Source organism: Nestor notabilis, unplaced genomic scaffold (genome assembly GCF_000696875.1).
Source record: "Nestor notabilis isolate BGI_N333 unplaced genomic scaffold, ASM69687v1 scaffold16144, whole genome shotgun sequence".
Classification (NCBI taxonomy): domain Eukaryota; kingdom Metazoa; phylum Chordata; class Aves; order Psittaciformes; family Psittacidae; genus Nestor; species Nestor notabilis.
Window position 1 is genome coordinate 10395 of NW_009925288.1, and position 420 is coordinate 10814.

At 62.6% G+C, this 420-nt stretch overlaps 1 protein-coding gene across 1 annotated transcript in view; it reads left to right on the forward strand.

Moving 5' to 3' along the window:
- Positions 1-420, forward strand: part of CAD (carbamoyl-phosphate synthetase 2, aspartate transcarbamylase, and dihydroorotase) — a gene marked incomplete at both ends in the record, with an annotated part of 12498 nt that overhangs the window by 9526 nt on the left and 2552 nt on the right. The window contains 2 exon segments of the mRNA XM_010012998.1: positions 55-195; positions 288-385. Coding sequence (XP_010011300.1) covers positions 55-195; positions 288-385 — 239 coding nt within the window.

Consider the following 420-nt stretch of genomic DNA (forward strand, 5'->3'; position numbering starts at 1 on the left):
CCCGGATCCGGTGCCAACCCTGGCCCTGCTGCTTCTGACCTGCTATTCTTTCAGGTGGACTTGGAGCACGAGTGGATCATCCCCAGCTGCATGGCCTTCTCCAAGGCCCGCTGGACACCCTTTGAGGGCATGAAGGTGAAGGGGACGGTGCGGAGGGTGGTCCTGCGTGGGGAGGTTGCCTACATTGATGGGCAGGTAAGACCTCGAGTCTGCTTCTCCCTGTATCAAGGTCGTCCCCCAGCCCTGGGGTCCCTCAGTACTGACTCCATCCACCCCCATGGCTGCAGGTGCTGGTGCCCCCTGGCTATGGGCAGGATGTGAAGAAATGGCCCTCAGGCACTGTGCTGCCACCGCACACGGCCCCTGCCAAGGAGAATGTGAAGGTACCAGGGTGTGTGGGGCAGGTGGGGGGGGCTCCAT